The following is a 22,718-nucleotide window of genomic DNA, read 5'->3' on the forward strand; positions in this document are numbered from 1 at the left end:
TATTATCCTACAATGCGACTGTGTAACCTCCTTTTGGGACAAGATATTTGATTTGATTAGTAAGGTTTTCCCCATTGCTCCCTCTAGAAAGCTACCGTACCTGGTCTTCGGATTCACCCAAGATCCCTCCCTCAACGCCGACGACAGAGTATTACTAGATCTCCTGCTCACAGCAGCTGTTATGGTAGTCCTTAGCAATTGGAAGGACACTAGCAACGCTAACTTTGCCTGCTGGCTCAACTGGGTAATTAGCCTCCGAGGAGCGGATAACATAGCTCTCCAACAGTCCCCTTGGCGCCCCCCTGTGAGAAAGATGTGGTCTACCCTTGACAGTTATTTTACCACCCATAAACCGCCTTAGGTATCTTCACCCCCCTACACATTTGAACCGAACTGACAACACCATAAACCGGGTGTGTGGAGTTACCCTACAACCATTGTTCACTCTGAGACCCTGAGCTTCAACCTCATAACTTTACCACCTCTTATTCTGTACTATTTCAAGTTCTACCGATGTAGACTGTTGTAAGCGACCCCACTACAACCAACCACATACGCCGACTAATGTAGTATGTATTATTTTGTACCCTACTTTACGTTACTTATTATCCTTTTGCATTATTGTACTATTTCTATTGTATTAAGGTATGTATCCAATGTATGTTTCATTTGCATTTTATTTGATACTGAAACACCCAATAAAAATAATTTGAATTTAAAATAAAAAATAATAATAATGTGCCATACAGAAATGTTGCAGAAGTCACAATAACATGCCATACAGGAATGTCCCAACATGTGAGAAAGGTGCGCGCATCCCTGCGCACTTAATAAAACTCAAATCAAATCCCAAAAGAAGTGAGAGTGTCACTGACACGCTGTAGAAAGACAGGACCTCATAGAAATGGTGTGCGCATCACCGCGCATATTCCACTGAATAAAGATGTAACCTAGTGCCAGGGAAAAAAACGAATGCGCATGCTCCAAATTTCCAAGAAGGTGTGCGCATCACCATGCATGCTAATAGCTCAGAGAGAGGTGTGTGCATCAAAGTGCATGGTTACAACACAAGAGGAAGTGTGCACACAACCGCGCACGCTCACTGCAGTATGAGAGTACACAGCGCATGCACCACGCACTACAGGCAGGAGCGGGTGTACACTGCGCATGCAACGCACACGTAGGCAGAAACGGCTTTGCAATCTTGCAGAGCGGGAATCCAATGGAATTGGAAGTGCCAGAAGGAGACCCACGACCATGAGTAGCGGCTCAGCGCACCGCCATGAAGAAATACGTGATCCAGGACAATGGAGGAGCGCATGTATGAACAGTGCGCATACCACTCAGTTGCCAGGGAAACAGCACAGCACACAGAGAAGCCTCAGGTAACCGATGTCACAAGGCCACCCTTGACTGGCAGTTTGAGTAGAAACTACAGTTACTTCTGGCCTTCAGATTTTCAAAGTCCAACTGCTAGGCCACGAAAAAATAGAATAATTCTCCCAAACCTAGCCAAAACCAGGAAGAAAAATAGTTTAAACTCAACTTAGAGTACCTGAATCTACACAGTCCAAGGAGATATCAAACCATGGCCAAGTAAGCGCTGCAGATCACAAACGAGTTTGATGGGGAAGCTGATGATCTAGGAATCCCTGTCCCCAAGCAGGCATAACTCGTCGCCAGTGTTATAAAGGCCATAAAACGATCAGCAGGTCTTTAAGTAGATTTATTCAAGAGTACATGTATAGACCACCAGCCCAGGCAGCAGCTAACATCCAACTGCCAAAGGTGAGGCTGGGCAAGGCAGAGCATTGTGTTGTCATGGATGACACATGGAATGCAGAGAAGCTACCCAGCCTCAAGAATAGAAGGCAAGGAAAGAACATAGCTGTTGTAATAAAAAGTAATGTCCATTCCAGATGTTATCTTCATGTTTCTTTAATCAGGCAAGAAGTTACACAAAGAGCCCCACCAGGAGCAGCCTCACTGCTGCTCAGTCCACCTCCAACTGACACTCACACACTTGAACATTCCATTCACTAACATCCTCTCACTCAGGCTGAGCAGCATCCCCCTTCTTTGCAACGGAAAAGAAGGGATTCAAAAGGCATAAGAATCATTGCAAGAATACATGAGCTGACAACTTACTAAAGCGAAGATAGAACATTCATGCAAAGAATAGAAAATAAGGAGGGAGAAACATAACACAAGTGCAATGACTCATGTACATCATCCTCCTTTCTATCGCAAAGCAAGCCAACACCACAGACTACAGACCAACCTAAGTACTAGGGTCGTGCAAGCTGGCCAAGCAAACATGAGAAGCACAAGAGAACCAACAAAGAAAGTGTGAAAGGAAACAAACCAGTAATTAAAAAATAAAAAGCAGGTGTTGAAAATATCCACACAGAACACCGTAACAAGCACACCTGTAGCACACTTCCCCCAACCACAAAATGGGGTGTGATGTGTGTAAAGGGCGACACACAAACCCAAAAGGACTCCCGACACAACCCTGATGTTTGAGGGGAAAACGCAAAGCAAGCAAAGGAAACCTTGACACCCAAGGGAGTAACAATGCAATGCAGACCAAAGCAAGAAGCAATCTGAAATTACGTAAGTAAATACATGTAAAGTAAGCAAGCAAAACTCTTACCCCAACAACTAAAGTTGGGGTGTGGAGGGGCTTCACACAGAACCAAGGGAACATCCAACGCAACCCAGACGTGTGATGGGAAAAAGCAAATCAAGAACGGAAACCTTGAAATCCAAGAGAGTAATACACTTGCAAGCAAGCAGTAACCTGAAAATCACGTAAGTAAATGAATATAAAGTAGGCATACAAAACAAGTAAAGATCACTCCAATCACCATCAATAACCGCCACCCAAACATAAAGTTGGGTTGTGATGTGTGGAAAGGGACTCCATACAGAACCAATACATCCGTACAACAGTGGGTGCTTACACCACACTGACCCATTACCATATAACGTGAGAGAAAGCAATACCAAGAAACGCTATAACCAATGGCATGATTGGTAGCAAACTAACACAATATATATGTAAAACTCAAGGGAGCAAAATGAATTAAGGGTGAACAAAATACAGAACTTCATGTAAGCAAGTACGCGGTATACATGGCAGACCGTAACATGTTCAAAGGAAGCAAGCATTCCTTTGGAAAAAGGAGGAAGGAAAATGGCAAGTAAGCACAGCAAACAAAATGTCAGCAAACACGGGAACAACAACATAGTCAAACAGCAAAGTATTGAACACGCTACAAGTTTACATGAACAAATAAGACCAACATGTAGCTCTGTTTTAATAAATAAAAAAAAATTAAGTAACTCGGCTGGTGAGTCCAGTGCACATAAACATTGTTGAAAGAAGTGCATAGTCGAATTATGTCTTTAAGGAATGCAGCTCCGCAATGTGACTCTAAAAACAAAGCATGTAGCTTGAAAAACGAGTAGCATGAATGAGGAAAGAAAAACAGCAGTACCTCTATTTTGAAGGTTTCCCATTCCCCAAAAACTTCTTAAGTGTTGCCAGATCAAAGTTTGGCAGAATTCATTGAAAGCTCAGCTCACCACAACACAAATGAAGAGGCAGTCCAAACGAAGAGCACCACGCAAGAGAAAAAAACGTGGTTGGCAAAAAAAAAAAAAACTTGGTTGACAAGAACAAAGTCCTTTGGTGGTACCTGTGCTTCATTTGTGCAGTACATGGAGAAAAAAATGGTGCCTTCTGCCAACCAAAAGATGGCGGCACCCTCCAGACGCTGTGCAGGGTGGTTCACGGTGCGTTAGTGTACCAAAACGTCCAATAGCAGGCCGAGAAATTAACTGGCGTCACAGAAGGTATCACGGAGGTACGTGTACGCAGTTAGGATTGCACGTGCTGAAGAAAGCACATGCATAGTTTACATTTAAACATGACTTTACAACTGCCAATTGTAATGGGGAAACCAGGGACCATGTAAGTGAACCAAAGAGTCTTAACTCCACAAAAGCGCACATAAACATGAAAGGCACGGCTCACCCGCATTTAACTTAACAGAAAAGGGGTAACCCCGTGTCCCTCAGAACCTGGGTAAGTGCGATTAAAAAGAAAAATGGTTCTGTTGGGTAGCAGAATGCATTGCTTCAAGGAAAGGCAGTATTAGCTCATGCCACAATGAACAAATTATATTCAATCAAATTCAATGAAACCTCTCTGAAAACAACCGAAATTCACAGTTTTTTATACAGTAAAAGTCACAATTACAACATAGCGGAATTACTTCATTCCGTATGCGTTTCAATAAATGCTAAAAATAGGTGAGGAGTGACTGTTGGTGAACAAAAGTGAATAGTGCAGTGTTATTCAGTGACACATTATATACAACTTTATACAGTATTGTACACTGGGGGGGGGGAAGTTATTGATTTAGAGGTCAGAGGGCTAGATGTAGGTAAATAATATTTATCGACTCTTAAATACCGAATTTTACCGATTCGGTATTTAAGAGTCGGTAAATATGAAGGGGGGAGATGTAGGACAATCCAGATGTTTTTTACCGAATCGGTAAAATTCGGTATTTACCGATTCGGTAAATACCGACCGGTAATGCCCATTCATTCCTATGGGCTTTGAAGCCCATAGGAATGAATGGGCATTACCGATTCGGTATTTACCGAATCGGTAAATACCGAATTTCACAAGGGTGCAGGGGGTGTCACTTTGACACCCTCTGGCCCCCCCAAAACAGGCTTGGGTGCCATGTGGCAGGCATACATGCCCCAAGGGCAGGTCTGCCTGTCACATGGCAGAGGTGTGCATGCACACATGTGCATGCACACCGGAATCGGTATTTTACCATCAAATTGGATTTGATGGTAAAATGCCGATTCGGTAAGGCTTGTGGGACTCAGAAGAGTCCCACCTACATCTCAAATTTACCGAATCGGTAAAAATACTGATTCGGTAATTTACAGAATCGGTAAATTTACCGATCGGTAAATTTACCGATTCTGTATGAAATTGCCCCCTACATCTCAAAATCCATTTACTGGTCGGTAACGGCCGAAATCGGCTGTTACCGATCGGTAAAAGCCTACCTACATCTGACCCAGAGTTCCGAGTTAATGCTCCAAGGAAGCAGATGGTTACTGTGCCCGTTCCTGGAGGTTACTTGACCCAAGTTGTACGTCGACGTTTCGACCCTAATGTGCCCCGGTTGGTGGTCACGGCGGGTCTTTATCAAGACAGTGGTGGGTGGGGGCGGGGGGAACAGGTGGATCTGGACTCGCAGGCGGAAAATATCACACCCTGGAGGAAAGCCGGAAGGTCAATCCTGAATCAATTGGTATATGTGCCTTCACTGCAAAAGCCGAGCGCCGTCTGGTCTGTCATGCAGGAACTCAATAACGCCCCGCATTTAACATCCTCATAATTCAGTGCTCAACAGAATAACAAGCCTCCGCGTTGTGGCAATATCTTGACACAGGCTGGCATACTATTCCACATCGCCTTACCGGTGCAGTCCACACAACCAGTAATCAGGATCGATGAGAGCAGAGTGCCCAATAAAGTTAAAAGAGACTTGAGGGTACGTGTAGAAGGAGGTTTCCACATTACAGGGTACTCGCTGTAATGTTGTAGGTTGCAGCAGGTCTTTGGGCAACTTTGGCAGGGACAAATAAAATGAGGCAGGAACGAGCAGGCCGTGGTTGAAGGCAACAAAGTAGGCAGCAGAACAGGGAGGAAGCAAGACAGCAGGGGCGCAAACGGCAGGACAGGCAGGTAACGGTAGCAAGAACTGGAAGCTCATGAAGGAAACTGCACTTGTGAAAGTACTGTCCCAAAGTTGCAGGACAGGGACAACAGTGCCTAGGAAGCAGGAGAGGAAGCTGGAAGGTAGAGCAGGGACTGGCACAGAGAAGTTGGGGCGACCAGTGTAGGGGTAACTGGTGGGGCTCACTCAGGTGTGCCAGTATGCTTTTAGTCTGTAGCTTGAAGTTATAGAAGGTTCTTTACCTTTGAATTTCTCGAGGATGCAAGTTTCAGCAGTTCATCAGGTGGAACACGTTGGTTCTTTCCAGATTGTTGCCAAAATATGTTGTAATAAAGGTAATGTCCATTCCAGATGGTATCTTCATGTTTATTTATTCAGGCAAGAAGTTACACAGAGAGCCTCACCAGGAGGAGCCTCACTGCTGCTCAGCCCATCTCCAATTGGCACGCCCTACACATGAACATTCCATTCACCAACATTCTCTCACACAGACACTCAGGCTGAGCAGCAGAAGTATAACAATAACTACGTAGGTATATAACTAATGAGGAGATGAGGACAGAGACCACAGAAGGTGTGGCAACTAAAACCCATAGCACATCCATTGTATGCTCTTAGCCACTGCGGAGTCCTTGGGTCCTGGGGTGTCCTCCTTTAGTAGTACTCTGGCTTCGGCTTCCCCCGGAGGACTCCTTGAACCTTTTCTTTGGATCAGTTTCAACCTTTGCCCTCCTTGCTAGGCTATTTCAATGGGCCACCATTTGGATCTCAGGCTCAAGTTCTCCCTACGGCCTCTTCCATGATCACTCATGGTATCTTCTGCTAGGGTGCTGCCCATATGCTAATACTTCCCTCTGCAATTCATATCCAGCCTTGCGTTCGCCACCTTAGTGCCTGCTCCTGCTCTGCCCTATAATCCTCCTACTTGTGCCCTGCCCACATTATTCAGGCTTCTTCTTTCAAACTGGACACATCAGGGGCCCCCTCATCTTGTGCTCTCCCAATTCTCCACCGTGGAATAAGTCTCCACCTAGTACGCTGCTGCACCCTTGCATTCGGGCATGTGCCTTCTCTACATTCATGTCCTCTGAAGGTAATAAATAGCATACAACAACCTTCACAGCTGTATCTTGTAGGCTTTTGATACCTCTCCCCAAAGAACTCCTTAACATCTGCATACCTTTTCATCTTTGACTTGCTGGTGAGGCCTGGCGTGTCTAGAAGGATCTAAAAGATGAAGGGAAAAATCAACAGCGATATGAGAACCTCATTTTTCCAGAGCACAGCAGTTTCTGCGATTTGCCCGAGCTGCATCAAGCATTTAATCCCTGCATGTGCGCTACCCAACCAATGTCAGTGAGTTGAAAGGACTTTGGTGGACAAAATCAGAGACATGTCTAGTGAAAAGATCCCTGCCCTACATGCACTGATTTATGCAGTCAATGATATATGGTTAGGTAGACTGGCTGCATGTCTGAAAAACTTGGTGCTCCCATAAACTTTAGCCATCTTTTCTCTGATGAAAGACAGCCCAGCAGGTTTTTCTGAAGGACAACCCAGATAGAGAAATATTATAGGTACAGAAAAAACTTTGTGTTTCTGTTCAAGCAAAACTTACCCTTCCTAACAAAGTTCAAATACCTTCAGCTAAGATTAAACACAGACTCCTCTTCTCAACTCACCATCTGGGTGTCTGCATCAGTGATAACTCCCAGGGCCTGACAGCGTGTTGTATGCACCTTTTTGGACACAGGAAAAACCTGGATAGCAGAACAACAGTGTTAATGCTGGTCTTACTTCTATGGTTTGCTAATTATTCATACCCCTAGAGGAGGTCGAGGTCACCTTTCTTCCAAGAAGCTCATTGGAGAGGGTGGATTTGCCAGCATTAGGTGCTCCAATGATGGCCACTCTTAGAACCTTGGGATTCTCTGGCTGGTCCGGGATATGCAGCAACAGGCCGTCCTGCTCCTCTGCAGAAAGAATAAACTAAGGTTAAAGACCAGTCCAGAATGCTCAAATTAAAATAGATCAAAACATGGCAGGAAGAAACCAAGAATATTTATTGTTTGGAGCACAGGCAGCATTCAAAGTGCCATCAATGCTTCTATACTACTTATAACCAAAAATGTGAGACAATTTATTAACCTCCACCGCCCCAGGGAAGTCAATTCCTGTGTGCCTCACCTGTTGCTGGAAATTAGCTTTCTGTGCACGAAGTGCCTTTTTAAATGCTAGAGTGCTGGTTGTCAATTATTCCTTTCTAATGTATTGGGTGTGTGAAGAAGCCAACTTGCAACAATTCCTTATCCTTCATTAGAAAGGGACAGCCCTGATTCAATAGATACACCCACATTGTCAAGTGAAGGGGTGTTTTCCCACTTCCCAATCCCAGCTCATACTTCCAGGTGACATTTGAAAGCATTTCCTCCAAGGCAAAGAATCCTTTGATGCACTTGGTTCTTGGAAACAAATGACACCAGCTCTGGATGAGAACTGGGGACACTGGATAACAGCTGGGCACATAAATGTCCCTTCACCATTTAATCCCTTATGTTCCACTGGAAATGTAAGAGATGCCCTATCTTTGAAGTGACACAAGTGGCTCTTTGCCCACAATGTACAATGACTGTTAAAATATAAAAAGTTATTTTATATGAGAAGTGTGCATGAAAAATGACATGGAGACAAGCGTGTCATGAAATTACCTTTAATGAAGGACACCGGTGGTGGGTGTTGACCTAGTGCAGCAAAGGTTTCCTGCTCTTTAACAACTCCAAGGATGTGGCCCAGTGCTGACTTTTTTCCGTAACAAGCAGCAGGAACAATGATCGCTTGAGTCCTTTTCTTCAAATATCCCCCAACAAACACTGCATGAAATGACGAGAAGCAGAAAATCATGTGGATTGCAGGTCAAATACACACACTCTGCAGGTCAGTAGTAGTAGTAATGCAAACTCCCAAACACCTCTCTTCAGTAAAGTCAGGTCATATTTTTAAACTGGAATTGACAATTTCTGCCATTTTGTTTCCCTCTTTAAAATACTTTCTGCCCAATTATGCAAGGCTCAAGTCATAGCTTTTACCTGTGATTTCTGCCCCACTAGGAAAGATGGTCTGAAGACATGTACAACATAGGAGGAGCACCATGAATCCGACAGAGCAGATGATTTACTTCATAAAACTGTGTGTGTGTGATGTTATATAGTGAGAACATGATCAAAGGGCATTATAAAGCTTAAAATGTTCAACGCTGGATTACAATGGAGTAGTTAAGTACTGTCGATATGTTTTAGATCAAGCTACAAGGAATAGAACATTAACAGAATACTCACATTATATCAAAATAGGAGAGGGTACAAAAGTAGACAAACATTTTAAAAAAATACACTTAAGAACAAGATATCAATTTGAACCTCAGTTAAGTACAGATGCAAATTAGTGAGTGAATGGTACAACAGGAAAGAGCGACGATAAGGAAAGTTTACATAAAAGAAGCTAGGGGGAAAGGGAAGACCCCAGAAGAGCACTGGCCAAATTGCAGCGAGGGGTATAATAGCATTGGCCAAATTGTAGCGAGGGGTATAGGACAGGAGACTGGCAGTCCTAGATATTCTGAATTATTATTGGGCTTCACAGTTACTGGTTGTGAATGACTGGGTATTTGTCGATCATCAAGACACGGCATACAGGGTAGACAGAGCATTCATGTGGGGGGGTATGAGAGACTTCTCTATGGGGTGGCTGGAAGCAGTTGCTGGCCAAGACACACGCAGGTAGTAGTTGATGTATGGAAGGAGGCCACCAGGTTTCTAGGCTGGAAGGGGAAACTTACTGGTTTGACAGCGCTCTGCTGCAGAGTATACTTGTCAGAGGTAGGAGGCTTGAATGGATTCCGAAAATGGGAGCTCATTGGTGTAGAACATTAGAGAGACGTCTGCAGGAACCAGGCTTACATAACATTTATAGACCTGCAGGGGGAGTTTGACCTGGTGGACTATGAACACTTCCAGCATATACAGTTAGAACACGCTTTGCAACGTCATTTGCCGGAAAGTGAGCAATTGCCATACTCCTTGCCACTGGAGGACCGAGTACTGACCAAGGCTCTGATGTACAAGGGAGTGTCACTGATCTACAAGAAACTAATGAATACTTCTCTTGATCAATTGGGTCTCTTGAGGATGGCGTGGGAAAGGGCCTGGTGACGCTTGAGGACGATGGGAAGGGTATGCCCAGACGTTGGTGCCATGCTCACTACACCACTGGATTGAAGCTAGCCTGGCTGATGAAGGGTGATGCCCTGAAACCGGTCCCAGGAGGATTGTTTCGGGTCCAGGGGGGACATGGCTTGGCAGTCGTGCTGGACTGTTCCCATAAGGAACATGGTGAAAACTGATTTGCATATGGCTAGGTCCAAGCTGGGGTGGTGTGGTGAGCAAAAGAATGATGGATTAAACCCAGATCCTTTTCGCTGGGGGTGAATGTTTGCATTGTCCAGCATTCCGTCCATCAATCGTTTCTTTTGCATATAAGGACGATGACTGGGCAGAGGCCCTCCAGGATATAGTTATTAGGATGCAGTTCAGATTGGTCCAGTTTAAAGCACTCCACGGGTTCCATTATCCACAGATGCTCCTATACAAAATAGGTAGGGTGGAATCACCACTGTGCAGGAGGGGCTGTGGGAGCGAGGGGCCCTTTTTTCATAACCTCTGGGACTGCCAGCTCGTGCAGGGCTAATGGGCTCAGGTGACAGCAATAATGGCAAGGGTGGTGGAGATGAAGCTCCCCCTCGAAGTCAAATAGTTACTCCTGGGGATAAAAGGGAAGCTGGGTTGACCCATCTATAAGTTAATATATGGCAGACACTGGCGGCCGGAGTGGCTAATCAAAACATAGCAAGAGCATGGGGGCCACTGCCATGCCCATAGACACTGACTGGGAGGCAGGCCTGAGTTGGTGCCAGAGGGCGGAACGTGGTATATACAGCGAGAGGCTGTGGGGCATGGATGGCATACAGGGCTGACTGGAGTCTGTGGGAGGGAAAGTTCAAGCTGCTTTGTGTACACAAACCAAATAGTACCAAAGAGAGCTGGAACAAGAATTATTTCTGTTTGCGCCTTGTTTCTATATTTATTTATAACTAGCAACATTTCATGTTCCGGGTTTGACGGCTTAGTGGACTGATGCATCCACTGTAGGGGCCTGTGTTTGACCTCATACTAAAAGGCTCGAATATCGGCACATCCACTCAACCTTTCATCCTTCTGAAGACGATAAAATGAGTACCGCCAAGTAGGGTAACAATTAACATCTGTTACTCAACACCAAGATATCCTTGGATGAACGTGCATTTTGCAAATACACGTTATGTTATGTGGATTTTATTGTCTAACAAGTCTACTCCTCCCTTTGTAGGAAATGCATAATGGGGAAAATGTGGTGTTTATTAGATTAGTACAGAATATTAAATAAGACATATGCAACACAATGCTTGAAATTGTAGCTTTAGTTGCTGGGGCAAGAGATAGGAAGAGGTCAAGAGAATAATAACAGCAGTAGAAGGCGATGAGAGGTAAGGAGATAGACGAGGCAGGAAGAGAAGAAAGGCAAAGAGGGAACGGTGAGGCAGTCAGAGAAGGAAACAAGCATTTGCAATGCAATATGTCCTGCAGTAGAGAGAGTTAGAGCTATTGGAGTTGCAAATGAGAATGTTTTTAGTAAAAAAAAAATGTTTGCAGTGAAGTGATTATTTGACCTTTTTAAAAAGATAGGAAGGAAAGAGAATGGAGAGAAAACCGTGAGAAAGTAGGGGGTGGTAGGAGTGAAAGCTTATACCCTCTACAGAAGCAAAACCCTAAAAGCACATCACTCATGTCAGAAGAGAGAAAATAATAGCAACAGTTTGCACTCGGTGAACACGTTCATATAATTACACCCAGTAACCTTCAAAACAACGAGAGAGGAGTTTTAGTCAGAGGAAACATGACTGCATAGACAGGACGGACACTGGGTGCAAATGGTGGAAATAATGAAATCCTTTCCTATTAATGTTTTTGCATAAGTTATACGGTACCAGTAAGAGTTGGGAGAAAACGTATATAGTGAGGCGTATACCCTGTACAGAAGCTAAATTCTAAAAGCAGATCACTTGTGTCGGAAGTAACAAGTTTGACTTTAAACGGTAGGGGAAAGGCATAGCCAATATATCTTGCCTTTGGGACCTTATAAGTGTTTAGCCATGCAGCACATTATCCACGGGCTGTGCCACCAGAGATTGAACAGCTATACAATTACTACACACTAGGTCATGCAGTCAGTTTCTAGGTTTTCACTACAGAAATAGTGCATGGATACATTAATTTAGGGGGGTGGATTAGCCAAAAAGTTAGTTAGCAACTGCACCCATGGGCATGTCTGTGGTGAGGGTGGAATCTTTAGAAATAAGGCATGCATGTTTGTGAGTGAGAAGTAGGGAGGGATGAGGTGAATGGAGAGAAGATGCGAGAGCTCAGCAGTATGTGACCGTGCAGTAAAAAATGTGTTTTTGCTCAGAATGCACAGATTGGTAGTAAAAGGTTGATGTAGGAGGAGTGGGACCCCACACAGGATTGTCCTGAACCTCGTGTTAGCAGCTTGATGGGGGAGAAGGGGTGCACCACTGGGAAGTGTGTACACAATACAACTTTTAAAATGCCGTTTGTATCTCTTTTGATCGAGACACTGGTCTCTAAAACGTATGTCCCTAATACCACTGCAAGCTCTGGCAGTTACGTGACACCCTCGCACTGTTTTTTTCTCCCCAATAGCATATGCCTTGCACATATCCCATAACGTTCTCACTTACCACAAAAGGACGCATTTTTCCTTTGAAAGTGAACTAACATAAAACAACTTTTCATCTGAAAAGTCTCACTTCCGGGGACACAGGATGCATCTTCTCTCGTCAGGACCCACTGGGGTCCTATACTTAGGAATAGGAGGTCAGACAGGATAGATAAAGGAGCGGCCATATTGGAAAGGTGAAGTGTTGTAATTTATGTTAAGGAAATGTACCTATAACACTTGTGAACACAAATGTAAAGAGAAGTGGATCACAATACTTATTTCTAAATTAAATGCGATTCTCATTATTCTGAAAAACCCATAGTTTTCTACCATTCTACTAGGGCCACTGAAAACATACATGGCTACGAAATGCCAGGCTGTGAAGGGAGGAGCTAAATCAACACAGTCACTGTTGAGCCCAAAATAATTACAGCGGCACAGTTAATAAATGCAAATGTAAACAGCACCGCATGACAACACGAACAGACACCGTAGAGCCCAAAATGATTGCGGCGTTGTTAATAAATAGCGCAGGGAAGTTTCACAAAACAGTGATGCCCGCATAAACACATGCAAATGAACGGCATGAGGAAGGTAGGGAGGGTCTAAAGGCAACTCGGGACACCGGCGAGCCCATAAAGATTGCCACGCCCTGAATAAAATAATAAAGGTGTACGCCCATGCTTCCACCGGCTGAATGCCAGTGCTGCTGGAGGACAGCTGAGCACCAGCGCTGCTCGTGTCCTGCCTGCAACAGCTGGTAAGAGAAATTCCTTTAAGAACGAGGTGTGTAATTATATGGCACTGAGTGGTATTATGGGGAGTGTATTTACGTTGGATTGAGAAGAGTGTAATTATGTGGCACTGAGTGTTAATATGGGGAGTGTATGTTGCTTTGTGTGGAGTGTAATTATGTGTCACTGAGTGGTATTTGGAGTGTATGTTGCATTGAGTGCAGTGTAATTATGTTGCATGTAACTATGTGGCACTGAGTAGGATTTGGAGTGTATGTTGCATTGAGTGCAGTGTAATTATGTGGCGTGTAATTAGTGGCGTGTAATTATGTGGCACTGAGTGGGATTTGGAGTGTATGTTCCATTGAGTGCAGTGTAATTATGTGGCGTGTAATTATGTGGCGCTGAGTGGTATTTGGAGTGTATGTTGCGTTGAGCGCAGTGCATTAAGTAGCATATAATTATGTGGCACTGAGTGGTATTGTGTGAAGTGTATGTTGTATTCTGTAGGGTGTAATTGTGTGGTGTGTAATTATGTGGCACTGAGTGGTATATGGAGTGTATGTTCCACTGAGTGCAGTGTAATTATGTAGCGTGTAATTATGTGGCACTGAGTGGGATTTGGAGTGTATGTTGCATGGAGTGCAGTGTAACTATGTGGCACTGAGCGGGATTTGGAGAGTATGTTGCATTGAGTGCATTGTAATTATGTGGCACTGAGTGGTATTTGGAGTGTATGTTGCATTGAGTGCCGTGTAATTATGTGGCGTGTAATTATGTGGCACTGAGTGGTATTTGGAGTGTATGTTGCATTGAGTGCCGTGTAATTATGTGGCGTGTAATTATGTGGTACTGAGTGGTATTTGGAGTGTATGTTGCATTGAGCGCAGTGTAATTATGTAGCATAGAATTATGTGGCACTGAGTGGTATTGTGTGTAGTGTATGTTGTATTAAGTAGAGTGTAATTATATGGCGTGTAATTATGTGGCACTGAGTGGTATTTGGAGTCTATGTTGCATTGAGTGTCTGGGAACATTTGCATTTCGTGTAAAGTTTCAGTTAAAAATAATGTAAATGAAAGTGCAGATTTTCTAACTGTTTGTCTTTAAACAACATGCAATCCTCAATTGTACGATTTCTGTGATCTTTCTTAGGCAGGCTGACACAAAAAATATTTTTTAAAAGCAGCCGCCTAATAATCGCCCCGGCACCTCTTTTGTCACAAATTAAGCACTGGAAAAGCGGCTGAAAGTAACCAGCACTGCGGTAAGCAGCTGTAGCTAAGCCACAAACAACAAGGAACGCTGTGCATCACCAACCGGATTAAATATGCAGTAACAGATGACGGCTAAGTAGGTGAATGGGCCAGGCAGGGACATTTATGACAGTGAGACTACAGGCCCGCCCTCCCATCCGCAGACCTATGGAGCACTAGTTTTTTTTTTAATAAGCAGAGGAACAGACACCAATTAGATGTATCTATTTAATTTTTAAAGCAGATTTTGTGATCGATATGCACTTCATGAATATGTAAGGAATGCTCTCAGGGAGTGAAATATACCGTCCGGACGACGCCTCAGGGAATGTTGGCCGAAAATGAAGACCAGACACTAAGAGGAAGGTGGGCCATTAACCCCGACTTCCTAACATCTTTCCCAGATTTTAATCATTCCAACTGGGGCTGACAAAGTAAATACAGCCACCAGATAAGTACTTTTAACCCACAAATAAAACTCCTCCCTCCATCACTCACTTGGAACATCTGCTTCATATCAATCAGTGCTCCTGTATAATTTACTGGTAGCAGGACGTCTCGTCCCATAGCGGATGGGAAGGAACAGAATGATTAAGCATGCCACTGCCACCAAGGGGTAACCTCGGTGGGTGAGGGTTTTCCTTACAAAACGCATTCTTAATCAATGCAATTCGCTCTGAAGAGTCTTTATCTTTGAAAGAATACACTACAATCCCTACGCAGCTGGGTGGAGGAACCTCAACTACTTAAACGTTGCCGAAGCCCACTGTTCTACATGTGGTGTGCTAACACGGATATGCATACACAACTGTGCATTTGTGCATGCCTTAGCGTGGGAATGGACCCTCTGGCTGCTGTTTGAACAATGCAATACAGCAAGAATCAGGGTTTAGTGGTCCCCGGCGTACTGCACCTGCCGCACCAATGATAAAACCGACTAAACCTCACGGTGTGTGCAGCTGAACATGTGAACGCCGCCCCACAAACGGAAGCTTTAACGCGGCGCTGTTTAATCAAGCAGAAAGGTTTATCCCAACGAGCTTCCTTCTGGGGCCATGGCATGGGTCCATATGCACCTTTACAATTACACTCTGGATCCATTCTAGAGGTGCGCTTCAGATCAACGGTATATGACTGCTCTGGCTCTGTGCGCCGTGCTTTATAAACACGGTGGCATAACATAAGTAGCGAGATGCTAATTAATAAACGTGCATGTTTGGACATACATAGATCCATTATTAGTGGCTTAAAACATAGAGCAGTGCAGGCAGCCAAGCGCAGGCTGAGATCACGGCTTTCTGCATGACACATCCGTGGGGCCTGTTAGCAGGCATGCCGCTGCAATCTCATCCTCCAAGCCCTCTCCGACGCGATTTCGGAGTATGCCATCAGTGGGTGCATTAACGGTAGAACGTACTGACAAATAATACGCCTCTTGGGTTCCACTGTGAAGGTGAGGCTAGCGGGATAAACTGCCCTGTGATGGTTCGAGCAAAGGTTGAAAGAAACTGACCTATCATTTGATGGACATGCACGGAGGGCGCTGAAAGTAGGACGTGAGAGATCGGAGCCTGTCCAGTGGTGGGGTTGGCAAGAGTTTAAGCGACAGAGGGCAAACGCTGTTAAATATTAAAGATTCGTTGTGATGAAGGCGGCTACCTATGGTTGTGCAGTAAAGGAGTGGGCAGATGTGTCGGAATACTATAGACCAATACGTGAAGGACCCAGAACGAGACAGCGCTGAGGCCACCCTAACATTAACAAACATTAAATATTTGTAAACGTTGCAGATATCAAACGCTGCACAACGCCCCGAATCGAGCGGACACGAAGGTTCAGAAAGAACGTGTGTATGGCCCTCTACTTTGGGGCACGTCCAACTTCCTGTCTGTTCCCCCTCAGATGCCCCCTGTACTAGGCTCCCAATCACTCTGGGGCTGTCGCCTCACCTCTGTTATCTGTGATGATCAAGTTGTGGCTGCTCCTCCACCTGCCTCCATTATCTTCTCCCGGGTAGTCTCAGCGCCGGGCGCCTCCGAGGGACAGCTCATGGTGCGCCGGCTCCAGGGTGTGCAGACCGCAGGCTGGGCCCGCAGCGCCTCCGCCTCTGTGACATCAGCTGAGGAGCCTCCACAGCGTCCCCCGCCGCCCGCCCTCTCTAAGGCACGCCCATCCCTGATTCTAATAAGCTGCGAGCATGCGCATCCTGAAAACGGAAGTTCAGGAGCGTCACGCCTGTCTTGGGGCGGGACTTCCGTTTTCCTCAAAGCCCGCGCCCACGGAGTTGATGCCCCGCGGTGGCTGCAGAAGTCAGGACGGAGTGGCGGCGATGCGGTCAGGATGCGGTGAGTAAGCTCTAGTTGTAAGGGGGTTGGTGTGTGTATGCGTGCGTGTCTGTGTGTGTGCAGGGGCTGGGAGTTCGTCTGCGCAAGCACGGCTCAGACGCGCGCTCCCGCGGTCAAAACTGAGACTGCAAAAGCGCGCGTCTGAGCCGTGTCCACATTCCTAAAAAGTGATCACAATAGTTGTCGAAGCACTGCAATCAATGCTTCGCATTGAATGCAGGTCGTGCTTCGACCTAAAAAAGTGCCCACAGACTGTTAATGAAACCTGCGGAGTAACACTACAATAAATAGGGCCAAACCTCAAGGGAGGTTACAAAAGTAGAAAAGGCGGTACTAAGGAGGGACTACTAAGCCTATTCACAAATCAAAAGCAACCAATTAGAAAGGACAGTAACAGGAGCCAATTGATACGATGGGCAGAGCTACAAGTCCATACGTGAATACAGCACATCTCGTAGCAAGCGCTTCACAGGCGAGACCTAAAAAAGGAAGTAAAGACAGAAGTGAGTAGAGAAAAAGAGGGAAGTCTATTTTAGAGCTACAGATATGGAGAGAGAAATGAAGAGCGAGGAAGACTGGTAGGGTTTACAAATGGGATGAGAAAGAGAGAATTAATGTTGAAAGAGGGAGTTTAGAAACAGGTAGAAGAGAGGGGAAGGGGGATGAGCGAGAGAGACTCGAGGTAGTGAGAAACAGAAGCACAGTAGATAGGGAATCATAGGTTAGAGAGAGGAGGAAATGAAAAGACGTATAGACAGAATGCTCAGATTAAGTGAGTAGTGAGTGTGTGACATGTAGAAAGAAGTGGGGTGCAGAGTGGCAAGAGGTCAAGTAGAGAGACAGGTGAAGTAGAGAAAGAAGTGAGGTTGAAATAGAAATAAGATGAAGAGGGTGAGTTAGAGAGTTGTAAGGTACAGACAGAGGTGAGATCGTGTAGTGATGTACAAAGAGGCAAAGAAATATGCGAGGAAGAGGTGGTGAGATGAAATGGAGGCAGTTTAGAGGAAGATGTAAGAGACACAAAAAAGTTAATTATGCAAAAATAAAGTAAGAGCCGGGGGAGGCATGGTAAAAAATTAGTGGGGAAGCAAATTGTGAGGTTAGGTAGTGAGAAAGTGGTGGCATAAACAAATATGAGTTAGTATGAAAGGTATGAACTAGAGAGAAATTAGAGACAGATGCGAGGAAGGGACTGGTGAGGCAGAGAGCTCAGGGAAAGGTAAAGAGAAGGTACAGAGATGAAGAGAGGGAGCGAGGTGAGAGAACAAGCTAGAGGAGCTTTTGAGCGAGAGATTAAGTAGATAGAGGAAAGTTTTAAAGGTGAGATGCAAATAGAACAATCAGCTAAGAAGGAATGGATGAGGTAGAAAGGGGTAAGGCAGGAGATGAACAGAAAGGCACAGCAGGTGATAGCGAAAAAGGCACGACAATGAGAGGGTGGTAGAGAGAAGTGAAGATTAGAAGTATACATTGGCATGGTAGAGAGTTTACGCAGCGGGAGAGGATGTAGATAGGTAGAGATGTAGAGACTAGCAAACAGAGGGAAAGACAGAAGGGTGAGGTGGAGTGTGAGAAGTTGGCCTGGTATATGATGTTCACTATTCTATTCTAGTGAACACCTTGCACCAGTCCAAACAACCCTTATGGTGATGGTTGTTAGTCAAACTTATAGACCAGCTATCCTAGTGGTAGCGTGGACAGAACAGTCTTAGGCTAAAAGACTCTCGAGGGTGTGTAAAGCCAGCTGTTTTACCATATGTAACCCCTTGAATACCAAATGAAAGGACACCACACAGGATATATATAAAATATATAAGTATTTATTTACTAACACACCCCTCTGAACTCTTTATGAGATCAGAGGCAAAAGCACATAACAAGTTACTCTTAGAAATACTTTAAATAGCACAATTTACAGTTAGGCCCTAGGGGCTCGTAAAACCATATACTAAGTAAGTGGTATAAGAACCACGACTCGGAAAAAGGAAAGGCCTAGGGCCTAAAGAATCGCTGGGGCTACACTATCTGAACCTTAGGTTAGGAGCAGGAGGCCCACAGGCGGCGCGTGCAGTGTCAGTACACTCACGCGAGAGTCAATAGAAAGTCAATGGGAACTTAAAAAGGTAAATAACGAAGATTTAGGACACTTCCGGTCTAAATAGGAAGATACAACTAACAAAACTAGACACTAGGATAGTCAATCCCTACAGGAGCACCGAAGTACTCGCCTTACCTCACCCACGGGCTGCGGGTGCATAGGTGTCAAAGTGTGTTGGGTTTTCTCGTTGATTCCTAGGGAGCCTTGGAAGAAGATGCTGCAGGCGACCAGGAGGAAGATGTCTGGGTGGATCCAAGGGTGGATCGGAGTTGAAGAAGACCTGAAAGCAGAGGGAACAGAGTCTAGGTCACTCGCCAGTGACCGGGTGGAACCAGACGTCGTCGAGGGGCAATCAGGTGCTGTCGTGAAGCTCGTCTTTGCAGCCACGCGGACCAGGTGGCGTCGAGGACGACCAGGTGCTGGAGAAGAGCTGTCCCACGAAGGTTCTCGCAGATGGAGGTGTCGACTTCAAGATCGGAGCCAATAAGCCTAAGCAAAGGCAACCCACGCACGATACACAAACGGCTTCTGGTGCAGACCAGGAGGGTCTAAGGTGCTTCACCTCTTCAGGGAAGCAAGAGCCAGTCTGGAGCAACCAGACCAGCAATGGATTTTCAAAAGGATCGTCGTCACAGGGCTACTAGCCAACTGGCCAGCAACCGGGACAACGCGTCGAGCAGAACACAAGCAGAAGGGCCCCACGCCGTGGAGTGTGGAGGGCTGGTCTTCGGTGCAGGTGGAGCTCGGTGTCGGGGTGTCTCAGTCCCCAGGGCACAGCTTTGAGGATGCCTCAGGAGCTGCGCTGTTAGCAAGTTGAAGACTTTCCAAGTTGCCTGGTTCCACGGGTTCCAACGCCTTCCACGGGGCTCAGCTGTGCTGGAGTCGTGTAGTGGGGTCAGAGAGGTCCGGGAGTCGAGGTCTTGTCAGGCTCTGTGCTCGGGTTCCGGCGGGAACGGCGACCAAGCAAGCCGTCGAGTTCCTGGATGGTGCCTGGTTGCCCAGGGTGGTCACTCCTTGGCCACAAGGGAGATTCTTCAGTCTTCAGCTCAGGTGAATGTCGAAGGGTGGAAGGGTCCAGAGTTTCGTTTCAAGTCGATTCCAGGATTAATCTAAAGTCCTGGGGTTCAGCTCCTACCTTTATACAACTAAAAGGGGCTGGATTACTTTCTAGGTCCCTCCTATGGGTGGGACCAGGAAGGGGGGGTGGTTACACCCCCCTCTCCTTTGTCCAGTTTCGTGCCAGAACTGGGGCTGGAGTGCCCCAGCACCGGTTTGAACTGGACTATGCATGGAACACCTAGTGTGCCCCAGGCAGTGTCTCATTCTATTCAGCCCTCCCTGTCCCTATACACAAGGTCCTGTCTGGGGTGGTGCTCGCACCTCTCCAGGCAGGAAACCTATTGTCCAAACCTCCGTGACTGGAAGGACTCCCACCAGCAGGAGGACAGACTTGTGTCTGTGGCAGCAGCGTCCATTTTGTGACGCTGGGGCTCTGGTTAACTTTAACCGGGATAGTCAGAACTAACATGTCTTCTCCCTCTAGAAGGGTGGAATGCTACCCCCGTCGCCAGAATTGGCGAGGGGGTAGTATTCCAAAGCGTATGACACCTTACACGACATGTTTAGATAAAGCCAAACCAAAGTTAGCATACAACCGCGAGGATTATAATGCACTTAAGAGTATATGGTATGGCGATATCATAGAACAGCTATTAGGACATGGTTCCGCAAGCTGCAGACAGGCTCAGCTCATGCTAGACCACAATCTCACACATAACCAAGAACTCTGCCTCCAGGATTGTTAAGGCCTGCCATAGGAGTGACTTATAGGTTACTGTGTGTCTATATATAAGGGTAGATATAGGAATACTATACCTAAGCAAGGGGTGATTACACGACCTTACCCCAGCTGAGTGATCAGCCAGTTGTGTCAGTTTGAGTGGCCAGCCAGGGGTGGCATAATACATGCTGCAGCCCCTGGTAGGCCTTGGTTACACCTATGCCCGAGTACCTAGGGTACACTTCTACAGGGGCTGATAAGGTGAACCAATTCCCAATTGTGGGTGTACCTAGAGTACATGGTGTGAATTTAGAATGAGTGCATCTGGGCTGTGGGTCTGATTAGCAGGCCCACAGCCACATCTAAGTCGAACACCAGTAAAGCAAAAGCAAAAAGTGGGGGTGACCATAGGAAGCAGACCCTAGTCTCCTACATGGAGAGAGACATGACCCCACTTGTTTCAATCTAATTGCCATTTCTGCGGAAAATATGACTACCAAGATTGGTCAGCCCAGGCACACACATTTAGTTTATGGTAAGAATGCCTAACTTAAATAATTACCAAAGACTCTGTAACTATGCTCCCTTTTTCATACCAGGACTTTTGACTGGCCCACTCACTTGACCAGAATCTCCTTGGAACGGGAGGTCCCGAGCAACTCACCACTCTGCCCATACCTTAAAAGATTGCTAGACTAATCCCCCGACGATATAGCACTCCTAATTGCCTCCACAACTCATTCACTGTAGTTGCAACACCATAACTGGTCACACCACACTAAGAACCACTCTCCTCACCAGAATCTTAGCATCAGCAATGTGAGATATCCAGTGTTTGATATAAAGGCATGGAGTGGTGGTCTCCGAGTTCTGGTGGCTTAGTAGCTGGGTCTGGTGGCTCAGTGGACTAATACATCCGCTGTAGGAGTCTGTGTTCGACCTCATGGTCACAGGTTCAAATCCCGGCAGGTCCACTCAGCCTTTCATCCTTCTGAGGTCGATAAAATGAGTACCACTGAGTTGGTTAACAATAAACATCTGTTATTCAAAGCCAAGATACCCTTTCCTGGTGAACGTGCGCTTTACAAATACACATGTTATGTTATGCACCACAAATATAATTTTCTTCCCATTTGCACTTTCTGAAGTGACAAAGAACAAATTGGATTTGCTTCTTTAGGAACACACAAAGTAAAATGAACGCAGTTGTGTACTTCCTTCAGTCTTTATTATGTTCTTTTAAAAGGTTAAACTTACTCCAGAAGCTATGATAGCTACCCTGCTTAATTGCCTTTTCTATCCTATCGCCCACTATACTTTACAATAGACAGAAACTGAAAAACTTCAAAACATTCTACACCCTTTATTCATTCCATAAACAGCAGAGACCTACATTCTCCGTGCTGTGTACCAGTGCAGATCTTCACACTCATTACAAAACAGATTGTATAAAGACAATAACTACCCTGGCCAGATCACCAAACAAGAGATCACAAATCAATCAAGAGAATCAATCAGTTTCTTCCTTCAGTCTTTAGCTATAATAGAAAACTCACAGTTCTAACAAAGATCCCTTACAGAATGTGCCAACATTAGGTGGCAGGCTGCTGGAACCAAGCTGCATCCCACTGAACACGCCCAACTACATTTTTGGTTGTTTGTGTTCCGGTTCAGTGAGGATAAGGCTTGACAGTTCAGGCTGGACAGTTCCAACGGGAACAGGACCAAGGCTGATTTGCATGTGGCTGGTCAAATATGAGGCGGCATAGTGGAAAAACAAAAGATGGGTTGGAATGCTGCTTCAGGCAATTGCCATGTTTTGGACTTGGCCTTTCTGCAGGGTCATCTCCAAACGTTCTGCCTTCACCCCCTGTTTTCTGAACCCATTTTTGTTGGC

General features: G+C 45.5%; 1 protein-coding gene across 1 annotated transcript in view; it reads right to left on the bottom strand.

Annotated features, from left to right (window-relative positions):
* Positions 1 to 22,718, bottom strand: part of ERAL1 (Era like 12S mitochondrial rRNA chaperone 1) — a 79,497-nt gene that overhangs the window by 52,161 nt on the left and 4,618 nt on the right. Inside the window, exons 2-5 of the mRNA XM_078680089.1 lie at positions 8,486 to 8,647; positions 7,623 to 7,750; positions 7,460 to 7,537; positions 6,958 to 7,004 (exon numbers count right to left, since the gene is read on the bottom strand). Coding sequence (XP_078536215.1) covers positions 6,958 to 7,004; positions 7,460 to 7,537; positions 7,623 to 7,750; positions 8,486 to 8,647 — 415 coding nt within the window. The remainder of the gene's footprint in view (positions 1 to 6,957; positions 7,005 to 7,459; positions 7,538 to 7,622; positions 7,751 to 8,485; positions 8,648 to 22,718) is intronic.

The sequence above is a fragment of the Lissotriton helveticus genome, chromosome 3_1 (assembly GCF_964261635.1).
Source record: "Lissotriton helveticus chromosome 3_1, aLisHel1.1, whole genome shotgun sequence".
Lineage (NCBI taxonomy): Eukaryota > Metazoa > Chordata > Amphibia > Caudata > Salamandridae > Lissotriton > Lissotriton helveticus.